At 45.2% G+C, this 20,121-nt stretch overlaps 1 protein-coding gene across 1 annotated transcript; it reads right to left on the bottom strand.

Moving 5' to 3' along the window:
* Positions 1-8,864: 8,864 nt before the first annotated feature.
* OSTM1 (osteoclastogenesis associated transmembrane protein 1) lies at positions 8,865-18,290 on the bottom strand. The gene is made up of 6 exons (XM_032101401.1): positions 17,931-18,290; positions 14,975-15,089; positions 13,995-14,092; positions 12,827-12,991; positions 11,865-12,030; positions 8,865-11,558 (listed from the first exon to the last, which is right to left on the bottom strand). The coding sequence occupies exons 1-6, from the start codon at positions 18,258-18,260 to the stop codon at positions 11,503-11,505; spliced, it is 930 nt and encodes a 309-aa protein (XP_031957292.1). The 5' UTR covers positions 18,261-18,290; the 3' UTR covers positions 8,865-11,502.
* Positions 18,291-20,121: the final 1,831 nt, after the last annotated feature.

A 20,121-nucleotide genomic window follows, 5' to 3' on the forward strand; every position in this document is an offset into this window, starting at 1 on the left:
TTCCTTGCTATATAGCCTCACTGGCCACCACAGGGCTGGTCCCAAAATGAAGAAATATCCAGCGCTTGCCCTGGATTGGGGTTAACAAGCATTTAAGGAGGTGTTTTTCTCTTCTTCAAGCAGGCACAGGGCTCCCCTCTCCTGCTCCGTGGATTGTCCCGACCTCCAGGGATCACAGCAGGAGCTTCAATACCAAACCCATTAAGTGTTCTTCCTGGAGACACCTGTGCTTGGAGCTAGGTGCCACAAGAAATACAGTGCAGAGAGCCTCAGCATCAGGAGGAGCCACAGCCCCTGGAGGACAAAGAGTGGCCAAGAAGAGGTTTTTGTAGGATTATGTTGGACACCAGCCTGCCTCAGCAAGGAGCTGGGCATGGGATCTGACACCCAGCAGTCCTTTCTCAGTACCTTCCTAGACCTGCTGGGTTCAGAAGTGCCCCTGCAAAAATAGGTAACTGAGAAGCTCAGCATAGACTCACCTTGGGGCAACTGTGTCTGGGTGGTCCTGCTTGAGCAGGGGGATAAGACCAGAGGTCCCTTCCACCCTCTAGTATTCTGTGATATTTTGAGGAGGACCAGTGTGTATTTGACATATATAACACTACTGAGATGTGCATTCATTTCATAGCCTGCATGAAGTAAGGGCCGTGGTTCTGGAATCAAACCACCACTGGAGTGATGACAGATGAATCTTCAAAGCCACCCTGGTTGTTCACAAGTGAAGGGCTGCTCATGGACATGGCTGAAATGCTGAAGGAGGCACAAGAGGGAAGAACTGAGGATTTATGTGAAAAGCAAGCAGAGGAAGATGCTTACAGGAGCCAGTGAGGAGTTTTTCCCATTCCACAGACTCCAGGAGCTGTGCTGGCTGTCCTGTCCTGAGTGGAACACTGCTGAGACACCAAACCCTGAGTGAACCACACACCTCTCAGAACTCCTGCTTCCCCTCCACATGACTGCCCATTTCAGCAGTGATTTCCTTGGCATTGCAGCTCCCTGGGCTCCCCAGTGGTTCCTGACCAGTGAGCCCCTGACCTGGCAGCACATGACCACAGAAAGTGACTCTGGTTGTTCTGGGACCTGTAAAAGCATCAGTGTTAACCTCTCCCATCAGCTTCTTCTTGCTGCACCCTTCCTTGGGTTGCTTGGTGTTTGCCAAGTGATCAGGCCATTATCTGTTTGCGGTAATAAACTTTACTGCAGTTGCAAAGCACCCTCATAATTTTAATTTTTTCATTTTCAGTACCCCTCCAAATGAGCAGGAAAAGCTCTGAAATATTAAAGTAGGAAACCTGTTCCTTTCTCCTTGAACCATCAGCTCAGTTAAAGAGATAGAAAATTTCCCATGATTGAGTTTTGCTGTTATTATTACAAAACCAGAAGGGAACTTCTCCTTTACTGGGGAGTAGCCTTTCCTGGCAAACACCAGGAAACCAAAAACGATGTATTTGGAACAACATGTGGTTTTCAATAAAAACTCCCAAGTTTTTATAAAAAAATATGTGGTTTCTTTTCTTATTCATCACCTCAGAGATAGACAGTCTGTCAGTCTCTTTCTCTTGGAGGTCATGTCTGTTGTATTTCAGGAGCTAGCTTCTCAAATACATTCACAGGTTTTCAGACACGTTCAGCCCGTTTCAGTACAGAACATACAGTGTTACCAGTCATACAAACACCTTGTTAATCCCTGGAGGCTGCATCCAGGCATGGCAGGAGTCAGTTCATGTCCTTGGAGACAGACAGAGTGACATTAGTTTACACCAGGCAACGCTCTGATGTACTGGCTAGCAGCCAAGGAGTTCATGACTTTTATATGTTTCAACAAAAGGCATTGAAAAGAGCTTTTGATATGGTTATTTGGTGAAAGAGATCAAACGTTTCCCCTTTGCATTAATCCGTTTCATGTTTTCAGTATATAAACTAATTTTTAAAAATCTCATCTTGCAGGTGTTCGAGCACGTGGTTTGACAAACAGTTATTTGGGGTATACGTACTACTGGGGAAACTGCAGAAGAGAAACAGCAAAGGTTGAGGAAAACCCAGCTGGCATAGAAAGTGTGAACAAAAATGACGAGTCCTACCCACAGTGCCAGAGTTGGCAGGCATAGTGGGGACAGGCTCCTGGACTAGAGATGACCCACTACAGCAGCTCTTATGTTCTTCTATGGGCACTGCTCACCCCAAAGCCTGTGCATGGAAGCTACAGATGCCTGGGGCCTGTGTTTTAGCAACACAAGAAAAGCATGGAAGAAGTCCCACTGTGCTCCTGCATTGTACCAGGCTGCTCCCCCAGCCAGGACCTGCCTGGCCACTCCCGGGCTCCTGCCAGGCTCAGGCAGGGGTGGGTTTTGCCACTGTGTGCAGGGAGCCGGCAGCTTTCCTCCTCCGGGGTGGAGCAGGGACAGAAAGGCTCCTGCTTCCACCTGGGCAGGAGGGTTTGCCCAAGGGTCAGGAGAGGTTGAATTCATTTACACACCACTCACCACTTGTTTTCTGACCTCTGCAGCCCCTTTGTGAGCCCTGGCCCATACTTGTTTATATGAGCCTTGGCTATTGTACGTGAGCCAGGCTTAGCTGTTCTTCTTAAAAGCTGTCCCCAAAATGAGATTTACTTCTAAGAAATAACAAAGCCCAGGCAGGCACTCATACCTTCTTCATCATTTCTGGGGTTTTGATTTCTTTTTAAATGACCTCTAAAGTATTTTCCCATTAAAGCAAGGTCTATTTTTAAGATACCAATGTCATCTAATTAGTCATTTTGCACAAGAGGCACATCTGACTGGAATTTATGCTCTTTTTATCCCCTTTTAGCAGATACACAATTTTTCCTACCAGTGAGTAAGATGGGGTCTCTTAGTCTCTCAATCTCTACTTTCTTTTTTTTTCTCTTTTACCTCATCTCCCCTCTCAGATGCTGGAAGCGAGAACAGTAGAGTCTGTGCAGCCCCATTTCACAGATTGTCTGACTCATGGCACAGGAGCTAAGAAGTAATGCACTCTGAAATCAAGAAGGTACACTTAAAGGAAAAAGAAAAAAATATATAAATATTTCAAATCTATTTTAGACACTTTCATCTGTTACTTCTATTTCTGTCTATGTTGTCTTATGCTTATTGTCCTCTCAGAATGAGTTTCCAGTGTAAAAATATGAGTTTCATAATGTCAGACCATGAAGGTAACTCACAGCTTGATTTCTGCCCCAATCACATAAAGGATAGTGCTATTCCTTTACTGAGCTGTCACAGCTGTGTGAGCATAAATTTTCAGGGGAAAATAATGCAGATCTTCAATCAAAATGATCAGAAATAGAAACCAGAACAGGGAAGAAAACATAGGTTTGCCCAGTTTAAGTGCCTTCAAGATCTTATGGTTGATTCAGAAGAGTTAGTTCAAGCGCAGAGCACACAGGTCACATCTGGCATCCTTGTGCTGAGAGGCCATGTATCCAAATCCCTGTGATGTGTCCTTTTTGCTTACAGACTTCTAGGCACAGCAGCAGCAAAAACATTGAGAAAGAGAGAAATCAGGCAGAGCACATCTGTGTATGCTTTGCTTTTTCCTTGAGGTTGCCTACCTATACATAAGACTGCTGACTGCTGTACAGCGAGGTGTGCGCTGCAGGGCAGTCATCCCATCTGGGGATAAACCCCCAAGCCCGAGGGGGAAGCCTGGTCCCTGTCCCAGAGCTGTAGTCCCTCTGCATTCTTGTCAGAAAGCACAGGACATGAGGTTTTACTTCTGACCTCTTATTACAGAGGGTTGCTTTCACTTGAACAGAAGTCAGTGGGCATCTGTATGTGTGAGAGGCAGAAATCTGCTCCTGTTCCCAGTCACTGGGGATCAGCTTGTGCACACAGTCTCCTAAGGAAAGTGAGAGAGAAGCCCTGTAAAGAAACTAGGCATGGTGGGCCCCTTCACCTGCTCCATTTTTGGAGTGGTTCCTCACTACCCAGCCATTTTGTGAGACAGCCACATGCTCCCCAACAAGGCTGGCACACACACAGCTGCTGGCTCAAAGCAGCCTTTGCTACATGACTCGTAGAGGATGCAGGTAAATATCGCAGATAAAAACAGGCAAGCTTGCTTTGACCATGCTAGCCAAGAGGCAAGCTAAAAGCCAATGAAATTGTTCCAGGAAAAAGAAAGAAAAGAAAAGCTTAATCTTAGTAAAAATATAGTCCTTGAGCACTGGCAGGGTCAGGGTCAGGTTGGGTTACACGTTGTATAAGTCCCCGTTATACAAGCCAAGGCAGGGCAGAGGCTTTCCCAGGACTATTCAATCCTCCTTTCTCCTGCTCAGTTTCACTGTTTCTCCCTCATTCCTTCCTTCTCACTATCCCTTCTTCTGGTGCTTGCTTGGACATCGAACAGGTCAGTCCAAGTGCTTCCATCGCTGTGAGTTAGAAGATCACACAAATCACTTCCTCTTTGAATAAAATATGACTGTGGGAGCCTATGAGGGGGCCTAAAGTTGCTCATGTGAGTGGCAGCAATAAAGGCAGCTGCTTCTCTGTGTAGCAGAAAAAATAAGCGTATTATGCAGTAGGAACTCAGCCTGCTGTAACACAGAGTGACCAGAGCCCAGGGGCTAAATGCAAGCATCATTTAGATCTGTGCAGTTTGCACAACAACAGCGAACAGTGCTGAAGGGGCTCCAGATAACTAAGAAAAAACACACAAGTATTCCACAGAAACATGACTCTTACTATTCCTCCAGTTTAAACCAGCTGCTGAGGCCAGTGTGTTCCCCTTGAAGCATGCATGCTCCTTTTGGGGCACTCATCATATTCAACTTCAGGTTCTGTTTTTCCAATAGAAAGTGTCATATCAGTGACAAATTAATATCTTTGCCAACACTCACATGCCCTTTTTTTGCATGCCAGCACTCACCCTTCAGGCAGATAGATGTTCTGAAAGCATCTTCAGATTTGGGGCTAGTTTTTTTTTTAATGGAGCAATGCAAAGTAGGGCTGCTTCCCCTAACAGACTTCCAGAGTGCATTTTCTCCTACAGTAACAGCTTCCTTCAGTCCCTCAACTCTCTCATTACCAGATCACTTTTGATTCTGTTTTCTGATCACCTGGACAAAAGCAGCATTCACCAGAAATAACATGCACCTTCCAGAGTGAGAACCACCACCTGCATTTGAAAACCTGCTCCAGCACAGTGCAAATGCACTATATTCTTTTATAATTTCTACATGTTTAAGTAATTGCTCTCAACTCAGCACACATCTGCAATACTTTGAAACCCATCTCTCTGGGTTTGATATTCTAAGTTTGACTCCAAGACCCCAAAAAGCTGCTGAAATGTGCTGGCAACTCATCATATTCTTCCAAAGCAAAAGAAACATAATGTAGTACTGCAAACAGAAAATTCATTGCAATTTTGAGAACTATGGAGAATACACAGATACCCCAGCAAATACAACTTCCTTCTTAATCAACAAGAAGGGAAGGTAATCATCAAAACCAGAGTTTTCATGACAGAGGGAAAGAACAAAACAGTAATCTTAGCCCACTGAAAACCCAGTGGAAGTTTGCCACTGTAGCAGGAAGAGAAGAACACACAGTTTTACCTGGAAACTGAAGAGCTTAAACTTTTCAGACCCGCCCAGTATTATGCAAAAGAACAGACTTTCTATTATACATTACACAATACCGGACAGGTGTATAATGCCTGTACTCTCACTTCCCTGTCTCCTTCTACAAACTCCTTTGAAAGCCTTCTGTCTGTACCACATCTATCTTGGGACTCTTCCTTGCAAAGCCAAGATGCCTGCTGTTTTTCGATGCAGCACAGTAATTTGCTATTCTTTGAAATGCTTGAAAAAAGTTTTTTGAATGAAGTCCAAAGAAATATTCTGATTGCCAGTGGCTGTTCTCTCTGTCTTAACCTAGATCAGTTTGACATAAGCCATTTATTTCACAGTTAACCCCAGAAAAATCCTGAAGGGAGTATAAATTTGTGCATTAATCCTGCCACTGGTTTGGTTCCACTTAGGTTTGGATGAAGGAGGTGCCACGTTGCAACTCTCCAACCCATATTTACCATTCCAAATACTTTAACCAAACACCATTCGGGAAGCCTTCTGGGAAGCCAACACAAACTCGTTATTGCAGAGCAGAGAAAGTCACACCACTGTAAGTGCTGAGCATTACAACGAAATATAAAGCAGCATTAAAGTTGCTCCGTGCTTAATGCAGCGGTTTAAGCAGCTAATCTTGTTTCGGTTGAATGGCATGTTCATTACAGCAAATAAATCAGTAATGTGTAGGATTATTGAAGAGGAAAGACATATTAAACCAGTTTAGGGCATCATATTGATTTTTTAATTTTTTTTTTTTAGTGTCTGATTTAGCTTGGCGTTTTTCAACAGTCAGTTCTAATAAATGCTTGTATAGCACAGATTAAGCAGGTGGGAACACTGCCCAGAAAGAGTATTATGAATAACTTAATGCACTGGTTTAATTGCAGCAATCCATGATACTTACTGTGCTGGCACCAGAGGAGAATTTTCAGTATTAAAAGTTAAAAATTCAACTGAGCTACTAGCAAGTATCTTTCTTTTAATAATTATTTGGAAAAAAATTCCATTATTTTCACCTCAGACAGGAGCAGAGGAAGATTAGAGCTTATGTAATTATTTAACTTATTTCTACCACAACTAATTAAGTTATTGTTAAAAAATAATTAGCATTTACTTGACACAACTTTGTCTCTCTGACACAGCAAAACATTGCAGCAGTGTCCCTGCTGTCCTTGTGCTCAGTCAGCCCTATTCTGCTTAGTCCCCTTGGCAACCATGATGCACAGAAGTGAAAAAGCCCAAACCTAGCTCATACTTCCAGCAACAGGCTCCCCTCAAAGCTATACTCTAGAGTATCCCCATATTCCTTCCCCACAGTGCCAGCTCCCTAGCACTATCCTTGCCACAGTTCAGAGCAGATGCTGGAGGAAACCAGTTTGGAGCAGCACCAACTTCCCAGCAGAGCAAAGCATTGAAGCTGCTGCCATAGCAGAAGAAGATGCTGGTCTGACAGCTCCCTAAGCCCACACCCAGTCCTGGGTACGGACCATGCCAGGAACACTCTGAAAGGCCAGCAGAGATGCTGGTAACCTTTTCTGAGTGCAGGTGTTTGATACAGATATCACACAACCGATTGCGGTCACTGATCACATCACCTCCTGTTTTCTTCCTTTCCATGTTATTTTTGCCTTAGATTAGGTTAGGATCTCCAGGATAGCAACTGCACTTCAACTTTCAGCACAACACAAGGTTATTGTTGCACATAAATCAGCCTGGCTGCCTCCAGCAAGTAGCAACAGACACTCATCACAATGCTGGGAGAAGCAACACTCCAGAGAAGCTGCAGAATTTACTGGCTATGCTCTTCCAGTATGTAACTTTTCACTCTGGCAAAGACACAGAATGCGCATCCTGCACAAACTTAATGAAGGTCAGGCTAAAAAAGCTTACATCAGTCCCAGAGGGAAAATTCACAATGAAATATGAACAAAAATTGGTAAGTTACCCATCCATTCTGATTAGGAGTGCAGTGATTTTTCTAATCACACAGCTTATCATTCCAGAGGAACTCTATATTCAGGGCACGAAAACTAAGGTAGAAATTAGCAGAAACACAAGATTTGACGGTACTTGATTATCTGGACAGGAAGCACCAGAAACAAAACATTAGGAAACTGAAGCCATTTTGTGATTATAGCAGTTATTTAATGAAGATGCAAAAAGCAGCCATTACACAAAAAAAAAAAAAAAAATCTATTTTTGGTTTCTTTTAAAGAAGTCCCTTGTTTAGTGCTAAACAGGAGTCCTCACTCAGCTCAAAATAGAACAGGAGCTTTGTAAAGAACCTTTGAACCAGGATTATTTCAACACCATCACACAATCCGGGTCCCCTCCCAGAAGAAAGCAGCTGCTTTTAACTCAGAAGCATGTCCCTGTTGTCATCCTGTGCAGGCATCCCGCCACAGACCAGTGGGGGACTCAAGCTCAGCCGCACTGCATCCATACCTTACAGTCCCCAGCCTCACTTCCACTGAGAAGCCAGAGCATCCCCCTTCCAGCTCAGTTGCCATCAAGGTCCCATTCATATCCTCTTTTCTCAGGATCTTTCAACCACCTGAGCACTTCAGCAGCCTCTCCCTGCGTGTGCTTACAGACCCCCATTTCCACACTCACATACTCTCTGAACCTCTGCTGCACTCATCAGTTGAACCCTCTGCTCTTCCCACTTGCCCTTTTCCTGTGCCGATTCCCTTTCAAGTTTCTCTCCCAAGCATACAGGCAGCCAGAACCACGCCGGATCGCGATTCCTCCCGCCTTCCTGGAAGTGCCTTGCAAGAGACACGCCGAGATTTTAATTTGCCTTTGCGCTACACACATCCCACCAGCAGAGCACAAGGCCTCTGCCATCAGGCGAGACATCCGACTCTCCATAGTGAGGCACTGCACTGCTGCTTTTTAAACCCTGCAGCCCAGCAGCGATCCAACAGGGTGCCTGCTGAAGCTGTAAGTGTCAGTGCCGGCAACCAAAAGCCTCCCCACAAAGTCAGCAAGTTAACCCCACCAGCCTTACTTCTGCACGCTCACCCATGAGACTCAGTTGCCACTAACACGAGCCTTTCCATAGAGTTCAGGAAGCTTCGACAAAGCTGAAACTCCACCCTCTCAGCAGTTGCCATTCCGTAACTCAGCACAGCACTGCTTTGAAAACATCTTTCTGGTGCTGTTTTCCTGCAAACAGCATAATGAAGAATAATAAGCAGGTGCTTCTGAACACAAACCCAGAACACCAGGAGTATAAAACTACTACAGATGAAGCAATTAAGTAACCACACTGTTCACTGTTTATTGACAATCTTTATTAGAGCTGACTTTGCACGTTTCCTAGTAAGTATAAATATGAATCAAAGTGCTACCCCCCACAGTAAGAAGTCTTTATTTCCACAAAAAAGATACAAACAACCAGTATTTCAAATTTTATGCTATTTAATACACATAATACCAAAAAGGCAAAAAATAAAGATGGAAGACTAGCAGCAAAAAAGAATTCTATTTCTCTTTCAACAGTCTGTGTGCTTCCACATTTCTCTAGCAAATAGAGTATAAAGAGAATTCAATCAATTTATATATGAAATACCCTGCCAAAAATATAACACTGTGTAAAGAAAGTTAACAGTAGAAAGTTGGGGGAGGAAGGAGAAAAATAAAAAAGGAAAAAATAGTAGCTGTAACATTAAAAATCTCAAGTGTAAACTTTGCTGCTACTTTAAAATCAAAAACAACAAAAGTCACATGAGTATTTCCGTTTGGCTTAGGAGCCAGGAAAATAAGAAAAGCTGATTTTTTTTTTTTTAAAGTGCTTAACCACCATATCCAAAAGTAATGACTTCAGACCTACTTAACATGAATGTGCTCAAAAAGCCACCGCTTACAGTATAAAAGCTGTCATTCTGAAATGCTGCACATACAAACTGGCTTTATCTGCACGAATGAAAGATTCCTTTGAACAGCTCTCAATCATATGATGTCCCAAATCAATGTAATGCTATTAGAGCAGGCAGCTGAATAAGTACCAGAAAGTTGAAGTTAAAGAATAATAGAAGTAAAAAATAATATTTTTTTCTTAAAAGGCAGCATGCGTCTCCCAGCCGAACGAAAGCACTGTTATGCAATAAGCGAGAGAAACAGAGTTTTATACCATTGTTGTAAACTACCTAACACAAAGTGACTGCTGATCTAGTAATTCACATGTTAAACACAGGGACATAGATACTTCTTTCTGATAAAACACAAAAAGGCAATCATGTGGGTGGGACCAATTGCTAACACCGTATTTTACTTATTATTAAACATACTGTGTAATAAACTTGTTAAACTTGACTTCAAAACCAACAGTATGTCCTAACAGAAAAAAAAAACCCAATGATTTGAAGAGCTTTAGGATTGTTTTGTTACACTGTTATATATTTATTTGAGCCTTAGTGCAAAGGAAAAATTCAACATTATAGGCTCCAAAGCAAATCAAATAAATACAACTATTTCATGGGACATTTGATGGACATCGGACACAGATTCCAAGAGAAATTTAATTTTTTTTAGCTGTAATGACCATTTTTTTATATCTCAAGGTTAGAAAATACATTTAAAAATTGGAGCAAAGACTCTGGCATTCATTAACCTCAGGTACAGCTACAAATAATTTCAACCCCACCTCTCCCAAATCAGAAATACAAGAAACAAACTGGACTGCCACTATTGCTACAGCCATTAAATTGTGCCCACAGCCTGACAGCAGCACCACCCATCCCCACAGTTATTGCACGAATTTCTCCATCAGCTTTGGAGTTCTGCAAGTTTGAATTTGTTTACATCCATCTATTTCACAGGAATAATATTTTTAAACTATTTCTTGAAAGTCATCAATTCCCAACACAGTATATTCATGTTCTTCAGAACAGTTTTTAAGTTAGTGAACCAGCAGGTTCTCTTACTGCTAAAACACATTGCCTAGAAAACACAACTTTTACCCTACAAAGTTCCTGTAAACACCTCTGCATTAAGCCACAGCAAGCTCCAGACCAGGAAATTCAGCATCTCCAGTGACTTGACTTTACCTCACTTCTCCTCTACAAAAACATAAAACCCCCCAAAACATTAGAATTAAAAAGGACAGGAAATCGCATAAATAAACAGGGAGTGAAACCTTGTTACCCAAGCAGACATGTAAAATTAGCCTCTGAAAATGTAAGATTTGAAAAGCAATTATTTTAGTGGTTAAAGTGTGGATAAGACTAAATAATAATAATAATAATACCAGTTTCAGAGAGAACAGAATACTGTAGCCATCAATGATTACTATTCAAGTCCAGCACTGGCAGTTGTGCTGCTTTTGTTGCCATTTTAAACACTATATATTACCACTTTCTCTGCATATTTCATGCCTCTTTTTTAACAGATGCCAGCAGCATGACTTTTCAGTGCTATAGGAAAGATGGGAACTTTTTAAAAGGGTTCCTTCCATCTCAAGTCTTAATATTATGTGGAATTAAAAATAATGTTTTAAGCAGAAACATCAAACATTATTTCAAATCTTGTCTATCAAAATCACCTCAAAAATATTCAAAATCTCAGGTTTTTGTGGAACAACTATAGGAAAATACCATGCAAGAAAAGTGTAGCTATTCTACTGATGTGAAGTACAAAAGCTTAGAAACAGAAAAACACCAGCCTCAGCCTGAGACTGGAAAAAAAACACCACAGATTTTTCAAAACCAGAGTCCATACAGTGTCACACAGCCCTGCCTTGTCATGTTTGTTAATATCCTCGCTTAGAAGTCAGACAGCATTTTGTTTAACTTGTGTTGCTCTGTATCATTACACTAAACCATAATTAACTCCTCTTTTGTGCCGGCCTCATTCCAACACAATTGTACCCACTGTATACCAGCAGCAGTTCTCAGGTTTTGTTTTGCAGCTCAGCTGTATTTTTCTTGGATGTTCACAAGACTGGCATTTGACTGGATGCGCTTGGCTAGAAAGGGAAAAATTATATGAAAATTAAACACAAAGAATTCCACAAAACTAGTCTCTCCACTCCCTCTCTTTATCCGACACAGACTTGCAAACAGCTTTCTGTTCACATCCAGAAACTTTAATGAAAAGATATGGCTGAAGCTCTTTACTACCCTTCTTCAGGGGACAGCAGCAGACTAATAGTTGCTATTAGCGCCGTCAGCACAGCTGCAGGCGGATCTGGCTGGGCCCCTCTCCCACAAGAGCCAAGCAAATCCCTGGCACCTCCCAACTCCAACAGTGAAATGCCAACACCACCACTTACGCAAAATGAGTATCCGTTTCTTCTGCTTTGAGTGAAGGAAGCTACTAAGATAAAAAACAATAGGTAGGAAGAGAATAAAGGATGAAACTGCAATCACTGGGACTGTATCACTGCAGGGAAGAGAACAGTTGAAAGTCCTGCTCCAAAGCTTCCGAGTGATGTTCATCTAAAAGGAAAACATAAGCAACCCATGAAAGCAAGCACGTGCATTTTTTCTGTGCAGCATGGCATGGCAAACACTCAGGCCTCAAGACATGCAAGCGTTCAAATATCACCTCAGGAAATTGCACTTGAACAGATCTCCCCCCAAAAGCAAGCAAATCCCTAGAAATGTTGAAACAGACCATTTAGATGGAGCCAAGATTTCACATCAAAACTTTTACAAGCTTCAAGAACATAACCATACTCAGATACACGTAGACATGGCCATATGCCTGTTTCCCAGAGAGCTCACTGACAGTCTGTGGAGACAGGGCTAATCCCATGCTTTTGACGAGCACTCCTTCAGCCCGGCCACTTAAACCCCACAATATAACAAAGCTTTTCCCAAACATATGTTGTCAATGCTGAGGATCCCTACAAGCAGGATCCCTTATTCCTGCTGTAATAAGGAATCAATTAATACACCAGCTAGAACAATAGCAGTAAATCCTCACATTAAAAGCCAGAAGATTAAGAGATTTATTTTTTTTAAATCCATCTCCTTCACAGTAACAAGAAATGAAAGTGCAGCTACCCAAACTGGAATGCGCTCGGGAGATCAGGAGCTTCAGTCACGCTCCTGCGGCACTGTCTGAGGACAGGGCCCAGCAAGACAGCCCCACCAAGCACCTCCCACCACGGGACACCAGCCTGCCAAAGGCACGGCTGCCCCTACTGCCCCCTGCCCAAAGGAAAAGGCAATCCCTAGTAAGACAAGCACAAATGGCTCAGATTAATAAAGTGTATTAACAAACACTTACTGCATCTTCCACGTCGATACACAAATGTGCGGAGTGTGCAGATTCACCACCTTGCCTGTTCATCCTCTGCAGGTGGTTATACAGATCATTCAATTTTGTGTAGGTTTCGTTGCAGTTTTTACACACTTCCGTGTAGTTATTTGGTGACAGATCAATGGCTTGCCCCTAGGGTTATAAAACTGAATGAATGACAGTTTAAGGCATTACAAAAAAAAAAAAATTGGTTTGATTTGTTAGGCTGCTACTGCTGAGCTACATTGACAGGGACAGGCTGTGCCATGCTAAGCAATCCTTTCCATTTGTGGCCTTCAGCACTCCACGAACGCAATACAGGACCTTTGAAAACGAAACTACAATCTCTGAAGATATTTCAGCCCAGTAATGGCTGTACCAGCTACCCACTGACCACTGGGTTAAGTTCTAGTTTAATCCCTCTAAGTTTTCAATAGGTCAGTCCACACTGCTCCTGACCAAGGCCTATAAAGACACATTTCCTAGAAAGCATTAAGAAAGAAGCAGACAGTTTCCTCAGAGATTGTCCCATGCCCATTGAAGCAAACCCAATTTACTACTGAATGATCCTGAAATCTGGCCAGTTTCTGACTGAAATGGAATATGCCATTTCTTAGGCTATATAGGGCATTTTCTCTGAGGACATTACTACATTTATTTCACTAAGGAAGTTATATTGTCTTTGCAATATGGCCAACCTTTAACTACAAGTAATTTTAACAGTCAAAAGAAATGTTACAAGAATTTAAGGCAGCTGGTCCTTCTGAGCTAGTCCATATTATCAAAAGGATATTTAAAGATTGAATTTCTATGTAAAAAAGACAACAATTCTACGAAGCAAGAGAGACCGACAGCATGCAGACATGCTGGTTTTTACTACGTAATTATCAACTATTGTGAATTCAGAAATTTTGATGTGAAGTAGCATTGCAATTACATACAAAATGAAGTCAAGGTGAGTATCAATTAGAATTAATTTTAGGCACTCAGTCTGTAAACAACTGCATTTTACTGATCATGGATTTATCTGCCTACAATTCACAAACTCAGCAGCAGTTTATTTGCCTGGTCTGCATCTGCAGTTTATTCAACATAAATAAAATTTTTGTAGCAGTTAGAGGATTTGGTGCTTCTCTTAAGTACACAGCACAAATACCTGGAGGTTATGTTCAAAACATGTCAAAGATTTATTGAATAAATCCAGGAATTCTTCAGTAGAATTTGATAATCCCTCACTGTTATTCTTTAAACAATCTGTTGAAAAGAAAGAAATACATCAGAATATTTTAATTTCTAACATTTCCACAGCCAGCAAGCCTCAGACACTCCACTCCTGCTAAAAGAGCTCTCAACTATAAAGGACAGGTCTAGTCAACACTGCAGTTTCCGTATCTGCCTGCCATTGATATCTCAGACCTGCTGACCTAATGCTTCATCGAGAACACATTTCAGAATTAATTGGCCTTGATTAAGTGAAAGATGAAGACTATCATCAAGTGCTTTCTGAAGAGGGAGACTGAATTATCTTTGGACTTCGAGATAAAACAAGACATTACTTTTATTTCCTAGCCCACAAATCTGGCTTTGCCCAGCAACAGTAACAGCCATTTTGCAGAAGCAGAAGCACCAGCAGAGGAGATGAAATGGAGAGCACCCAGGAAACAGTTAGACCATGAACACACCAGTAGAAATCACAGCGTAATTATTATTCTTTAAGACAAGAGCTGAGCTTTTTACCAGCCTTGAGGGAACTCTGGGGCTTTTCTCCCAGTCATGGGCTCAACCCCATGTTACTGCTTCCATCCGTCCTACCCTACTTCAGGTGCTCTAATCAGACAGACCTTTAAAAACAACAGTATTTGGGGAATTTAGGAGTTCAGCAACAGCACTGTGAGAGCAAGCCAACATCCTATAAAATTCTCCTGAAAGTAGTAAGCACCATCAGTAGTTTTCCAACAGACTACTGCCCTCAGATTTGGGCCCTTACAAAAGAAAACACTCTCGGGGTGGCTATAGTTCGGGATTTGTGTGTCATCTACCGGCTGCATTCAAATAAACACATACAATTCTGATCTGTGCACATTTTAGGGGCTACGTCATCACAGTAGCACGAGAGCTACAGAACAAGTCACGTACTTGCGCAGTTGGCTGCCTCCCAGGTTTCATTGAAGAACTCCGAAAGGGTCACAACTATCTGCAGCCTGTCTGAGGTCAAGATGCTTTTGGCACAATTGTGGCTCTCAGAGGAATTCTAGAAATAAAAGGAAACCAGAAAGGAAGCAAACAAGTGTTAAAAATACAAACGGAAATTTCTGAAATGTATTTTACACAAGCGCATCTAAAACAATCACAACACATCACATGGATATTTCTAGAAAAGGCAGAACAGAAGTGATGGAACAAAAATCTTTTGATCCTCCAATTCATACTGTGAGCAACACAGCTTACTGTACATAATCTCTGCAGATCTACTAGGGCTGCATGCAAGTCAGTCAAAAAATACATGGCAAATAAAAATAACCAAAAAACCACCAAGCATACAGACAGGACTTTCTCTGCCAGGTGGCTTACATTCATCCATTCCTGGGCCATGGGCCTGGGAGCCAGCTCAAGGCATGTGCAGTCAGAGGAGAGGACAGGGTTGTTCTCATTAGACAGAAGGGATAGTTGAAGGAACTGAACCAGCAGACTGGCCTCAAACAAACCAAACCCAAGCAGAAACAGCCTCCAAAACCGCTGCACCAACATAGCCTATCAGCAGCAAACTCCCCCCCAGTGCAGCAACACCAGGAACAGAGTGCTCTGTGGAGCAGTGCCCATGCTCACTCTCCCAAGCATTTGACCAGGCCAGGCTCTCACCCTCCCCAGACACAGGTACCAAGCTCATCTGTCTTAGTGAGCCATTCAGTGCACCCCATCCTCAAAGCAGGCTCTGCCACAACTCTTAGAGCAATTTTTTTCTCTGGACCAAGCTCATAAAAAATGCACAGTGACTGTAAAAGCAGTTGCAGAATAAACAGGAAGTAGTCTGATCAGAATTCAGATACAGAACCATGACCTCCAGTCAGCTGACTCCTGTGCTCTAGCTCCTGGTGTCTGGCTGCCAAATTGACTTAAGCACTTCTCAAAATTGCCAAAGCTGCCAAAAGCCTCTTTGATAAGTGACGTGGGACATAGAAAAAAAAAAATAATCTCTTTAATGAGAAACTTGTTCCTTACAGTGCTTTACAAGAGATTCAGTTTCTGCCTCTCTTTGTTAAAATGGGGAGGGGGGGATTAAATAAGAACTTTCCCTTGGAGGCTCAACTGCAGAAGTCAAATATTGCCACATCTGGTACCTCCCACGTTCACCCACTTTCATTTCTACTAAATTACAGATATGCAAGAATATTGTTTATGCAGGAAACTCTGGCTGCTTCACAAAGGCTGTGACGCTTCCCCACCACCTGGGCTCATGAGTAGGAAAAAGCACTTTACCAAAACTGAATCACATAGACCTAAATCAGTCCTTAAATAAAGTTTGCCTAATTGATTCTTTAATTAGCCTGGTGAGGAGGATTTTGTATTTCAGAGATGTCCAAAACTTAAACTGGCTGCTCCCGTAACATTGCACTCTAACTACTGTTAAGACAGAAACATCAGATACCCGATTAATTGTAATCATGGACTGAGGTTGCAAGAGGCCACCTCTTTATTTACCTAGTTAGTTAATCCACATACAGAAGTAAAGCCAACAGATGTGTCTTCCAGACCATATAGTGGACAAGTCCTCCCAGGCTGCTAGTACTCAAGCACCGCAGCTGCAATGAGTTCATAAATATTCTAAGTACTGGAATATGTTTGGCAACCTAATCCTAGCCAAAATATCATGGCAAAAGTACCCAAGAGAATTACACACTCAGTTTTTCACTTTCCTACCTAGTCACTGGCATGAAACAGCTTCCGTAACAGAAACAAATAGAACAGACTACAAGTTTGCCAGCTAAAACATGAGACCACTGGCTACATATTTGCCCTGGAGAGGACAATTACCAAGGGAACATGCATGCACTCTTCCAATACAAGCACGGTGAGGGGAAGTAGGAAAACAACCCAAAACACTACCCAAAAGCAATACTGATACTTCTCTAATGACAGGAGACTGTGCAGTGAAATGGTCTGCAGGCCACTGTGGCCTCTGTTTATTGCCTGGGCTTGAAGAGTAGCAGATTTATTCTTGTCAATGGCAATTCTAAATCCTGGAATTCAGAAATCCCAGGACTGAAAGCACAATCCAGGGTAGACACTGCCATAAACTTGCTCTCTGCCTGTTCTCTTACCATCATCACAGAACAAAGGCACTTTGGTCTGATTCACTAATGTCATCCTCACATCATCCCAGGAACTAACTTTTACAAATGGATCAACTCCATGAGAACACACAGAACAAGCCATGAACCCTGTGCAACACTAAGGAAAGGAGGGGGAAAAAAAAACAAAACAAGGCACGATCAAAGTCTGGAGGATGTAAACAGAAGACCCAGCTTCAGTCAAAGTTCTCCCAGCAGTAGGGTGCACTGACTCCAGCCAGTGCTCAGGCTTTCTACGCACACTCCCGTCAGCTTTGGAGCCAAGAACACTGTGACACGGCTCCTCACAAGATGATGTGCATCACTCGCCACAGCTTCACAGAGCATCAGTTTTCCGGGAAGTGCCAGGCAGCTAAGCTCTAGCAGCGTCCCCCATTAGTGCTAGACAACCTGAGAGCCATTGCTACATCAGCAAGAACAACTCAAGTTTTTCCACTCGCATAGCTTTCTCTGCAGGTGGAGCTCCTTGCCCCCAGCCATGCCAGGAGCTGGCTGCACGGACCGTGCTACAGCAGAGCAGAAGGAGGCGGCCGTCTCCGGCAGCAGCGCTTCCCAAACACTCCCCGCCTCTGCCAAACTGCCCTCCGCACCCCGGCGAGGCTTTCAGCCTGCCTTCCCGAGGATGCCGCCGCCACCTGACGTGCTCCGGCACCGAACTCACAGGCCTGGAAGCCTAAAGGAAAGGGGCCAGGCCCCCAGCCCGCCCCGGCAGCCGCGCACCCCCCCCGCCCCCACGGACGCACCCCGACGGCGCGGGCGATGCTGCCGTACTGTGCGAGCAGGCGGCGGTAGTGGCCGTGGCAGCCCTGGCACAGCCGCACCGGGCGGGCGCGCCGGCCCAGGCAGCCCGTCAGCGCCGCGCTGCCCTCCGCGAAGGCGGCCAGGAGGCTGCGGCACTCGGGCTCCAGCTCGGGCAGGTCGCCGGGCAGCCCCGCGTCCCACAGCTCCTCCCACAGCTCTTCCGCCAGCTCCAGCGCCGGGGTCCGGCGCGGCCCCACGGCGGCGGCGAGGCCGAGGAGGGTGAGCGCCAGCGCCGGCAGCAGCGCCCGGCGGAGGCACCGCGGCGGCGCCATGGCGGCCGCGCCGAGAAACCGGAAGCGCCGTGCCGGGAAAGAGCCGGCCCCCGCCGCGGGGCGCCGCCGCTCATTGGCCGAGGTGGGGCGGGGGCGGGGCGAGGGGCGGGGCCGGGGCGGGGACTCATCCCGGGGCCTCCTCCGGGGGCTCCTCCCGGGGCAGGGCGAGGGTGGCCGCGGCTCGTCCCGGGACACGGGCTGTGCCTGTGCCCGTGGGCTGTACCTGCCTCGGACGCATCCTGCTCCGCGGGGAGCGCGGTTTCTGTGCCGTGCGTTTCATCCAGGTAATACTCTCTTCATCCGAGAAAGGGTTTTAATAGTATCTGTCTTGTGGAAGTGACTTTAAAACATGCTGAAATACAGCAACAATTTAAGGACAAAAATCCCCCAAACAGAGAAAAAAATTGTGATGGAGAAATAAACTGCAGCTTCTGCAAACAAAGTATTTCTCACGTTTTATCTGAAGCTGGACACCTTTGTTGGTACCTGGCTCCAAACTTCCCCGTGGCCAACTCTGAACAAAACCACAGCCACCAAAGGCAAACTCTTCTCAGAGCAGGAGGAGTGAGTACAGCAGTGGGTAGCCCCTCACCGGGGGTTGAAGTGCCAGGATATCTGATAACTCTGTCTGGCAGGACCTTGATCCCGTGCCCGTTCCTTCTGACTCAAGCTCTTTTTAGCCATTCCCATGGACTTCTCACCAAGTCTGGGGTTTGTAGCGCTCTGGTATGACACACATGAGAAAAACAAAGCGGAGCCCTGCAATTCCATAGCGTGGTGCCTTCAGGAATAGCAGAGCCAAGCAGGAATGGCCCCATCCGTTTTTTGCAGCCGATTCAATGCTGCACACATGGCAGCGGTGATGGGACACAGTGCTGGCCAACAGTGCCGTGACAGTCATGCCAGCTGCTGGGAATTCAGGACTGTTTGAAGTGGCTCCCAGAGCAACTGGTTGTACCCACCAGCACCGTGTCACCTGGCCCACCTGGTGCTGGCTTGTGCCAGTCATGCAGTAAACGTCACGGCATGGAACTATCCGAGACAGATTTATGAAAACACAGAAGTAAATGTGGTGATAAAGATGCCATCAACAGGCAAGGAGCACCCAACGCAGAGGATCTGACTTCTCTGAGTGTCCTGAATGCCTCAGCTCTGAAGAACTGGCTTTCAAAGCAAAGAATGAAACAAATGAAAACCACATCATGAGTATGACACAGACAAATGCGGGAGTGTGGTCAAAAATGTACCACGTTGCCTGTACTTGCAAATGACCAGAGCGAGGGCCCTGGTTTGGGTGCTGGACCTTCCCTGAGCCCTGCTGCCCAGTCAGTCTCCAGGCAGGTCCCACCGAGGTTTTGTCCAAGGCCAGGCAATACCTTCTCGCACAGCGCCTGTTGGTTTGGAGATCGCGTCTAGCAAGGCTACTACGTGGAAGCCTGAGGCTGGTTAGCAGGATGCGTGTGCCCAGGTGGCCCTGGCACCAGAAGATTGTCACCCTTCCGTGGCTCCCTAGCAAGGGTGCCGCCAAAACACCGAGAAACCCTGGGGCGGCGGCGCTGCCGGCACCAAGCCAGCACCCGCAGCCCTACGACGGGGACCGGGACCGCTTGCCGCTCCTAAGCCACCCTCGGGCCAGCCGGCATCCACAGAGCCCCGTTTGCCCGAGCCGGGAGCGGGGTGTCCCTGCAGTGCGGGGTGTCCCTGCAGTGCGGGGTGTCCCTGCCGTGCGGGGTGTCCCTGCCGTGCGGGGCGGCCCGGGGCTGGACGGGGCGGCACGGCCGGGCTGCCCGCATCCCCCCGGGAGAGGGCAGCAGCACTCCCGCGCATCGCCCCACCGAGGGGCCGCGGGGGCTGCAAAGGG

Source organism: Corvus moneduloides, chromosome 3 (genome assembly GCF_009650955.1).
Source record: "Corvus moneduloides isolate bCorMon1 chromosome 3, bCorMon1.pri, whole genome shotgun sequence".
Taxonomy (NCBI): domain Eukaryota; kingdom Metazoa; phylum Chordata; class Aves; order Passeriformes; family Corvidae; genus Corvus; species Corvus moneduloides.

Coding starts and splice junctions, on each gene's coding strand:
- OSTM1 (XM_032101401.1), bottom strand. CDS start 18,260: ATGGCGCCGCCGCGGTGCCTCCGCCGGGCGCTGCTGCCGGCGCTGGCG. Junction 12,992..13,994: donor GTTTTGAACATAACCTCCAG/GTATTTGTGCTG, acceptor TTATAACCCTAG/GGGCAAGCCATTGATCTGTC. Junction 12,031..12,826: donor GTATCGACGTGGAAGATGCA/GTAAGTGTTTGT, acceptor TTTTCCTTTTAG/ATGAACATCACTCGGAAGCT.